Raw genomic sequence first — 620 nt, 5'->3', positions numbered from 1 at the left:
ATAATAATAATAATAATAATAATAATAATAATAATAATAATAATAATAATAATAATAATAATAATAATAATAATAATAATAATAATAATAATAATAATAATAATAATAGTAATAATAATAATAATAATAATAATAATAATAATAATAATAATAATAAAAATAAAAGTTAAACCAATTTAAAAATCGGTGCTTTCCACTTTTTTTTCACAACGTAAACAAATTTACTAATAAAAATGATTATGCAAATTTTCTTTTACCAACCCAAATCATTGCCAGAAAATTTGCTGATGTTTCAAATCGTGCTAAACAGCATATAGCATGAAGTGCTTTATCAATTTCAAACATTTCCTCAGCTATTTCATTACAAATTTCTATCATCTCTGGTACTTCTTGCCATTTTATGTTTCGTAAACAAAATGCTTTCTTAGCTATTTCCCATTCAATTACCATCTGAAATAATACTTTCAATTCTATCCCGAATGTACCAGAATATTCCCTTGAATATATCCTTCATCCGGAAAATGCCAGAATATTCCCTTGCATATATCCTTCATCCAGAAAATGCCAGAATATTCCCTTGCATATATCCTTCATCCAGAAAATGCCAGAATAATTCCCTT

General features: G+C 23.7%; 1 protein-coding gene across 1 annotated transcript; it reads right to left on the bottom strand.

Annotated features, from left to right (window-relative positions):
- Window positions 1–261: 261 nt before the first annotated feature.
- LOAG_16251 (hypothetical protein) lies at window positions 262–450 on the bottom strand (the record flags this gene model as incomplete). The annotated part of the gene is made up of 1 exon (XM_003151739.1): window positions 262–450. A coding segment is annotated over one exon (189 nt), but the record flags the coding sequence as incomplete, so codon positions are not given.
- Window positions 451–620: the final 170 nt, after the last annotated feature.

The sequence above is a fragment of the Loa loa genome (genome assembly GCF_000183805.2).
Source record: "Loa loa unplaced genomic scaffold supercont3.5127, whole genome shotgun sequence".
In the NCBI taxonomy this organism is placed as follows: Eukaryota; Metazoa; Nematoda; class Chromadorea; order Rhabditida; family Onchocercidae; genus Loa; species Loa loa.
The sequence above is the reverse complement of the archived record's forward strand: the minus strand, read 5'-3'. Positions and strand labels throughout refer to the sequence as shown.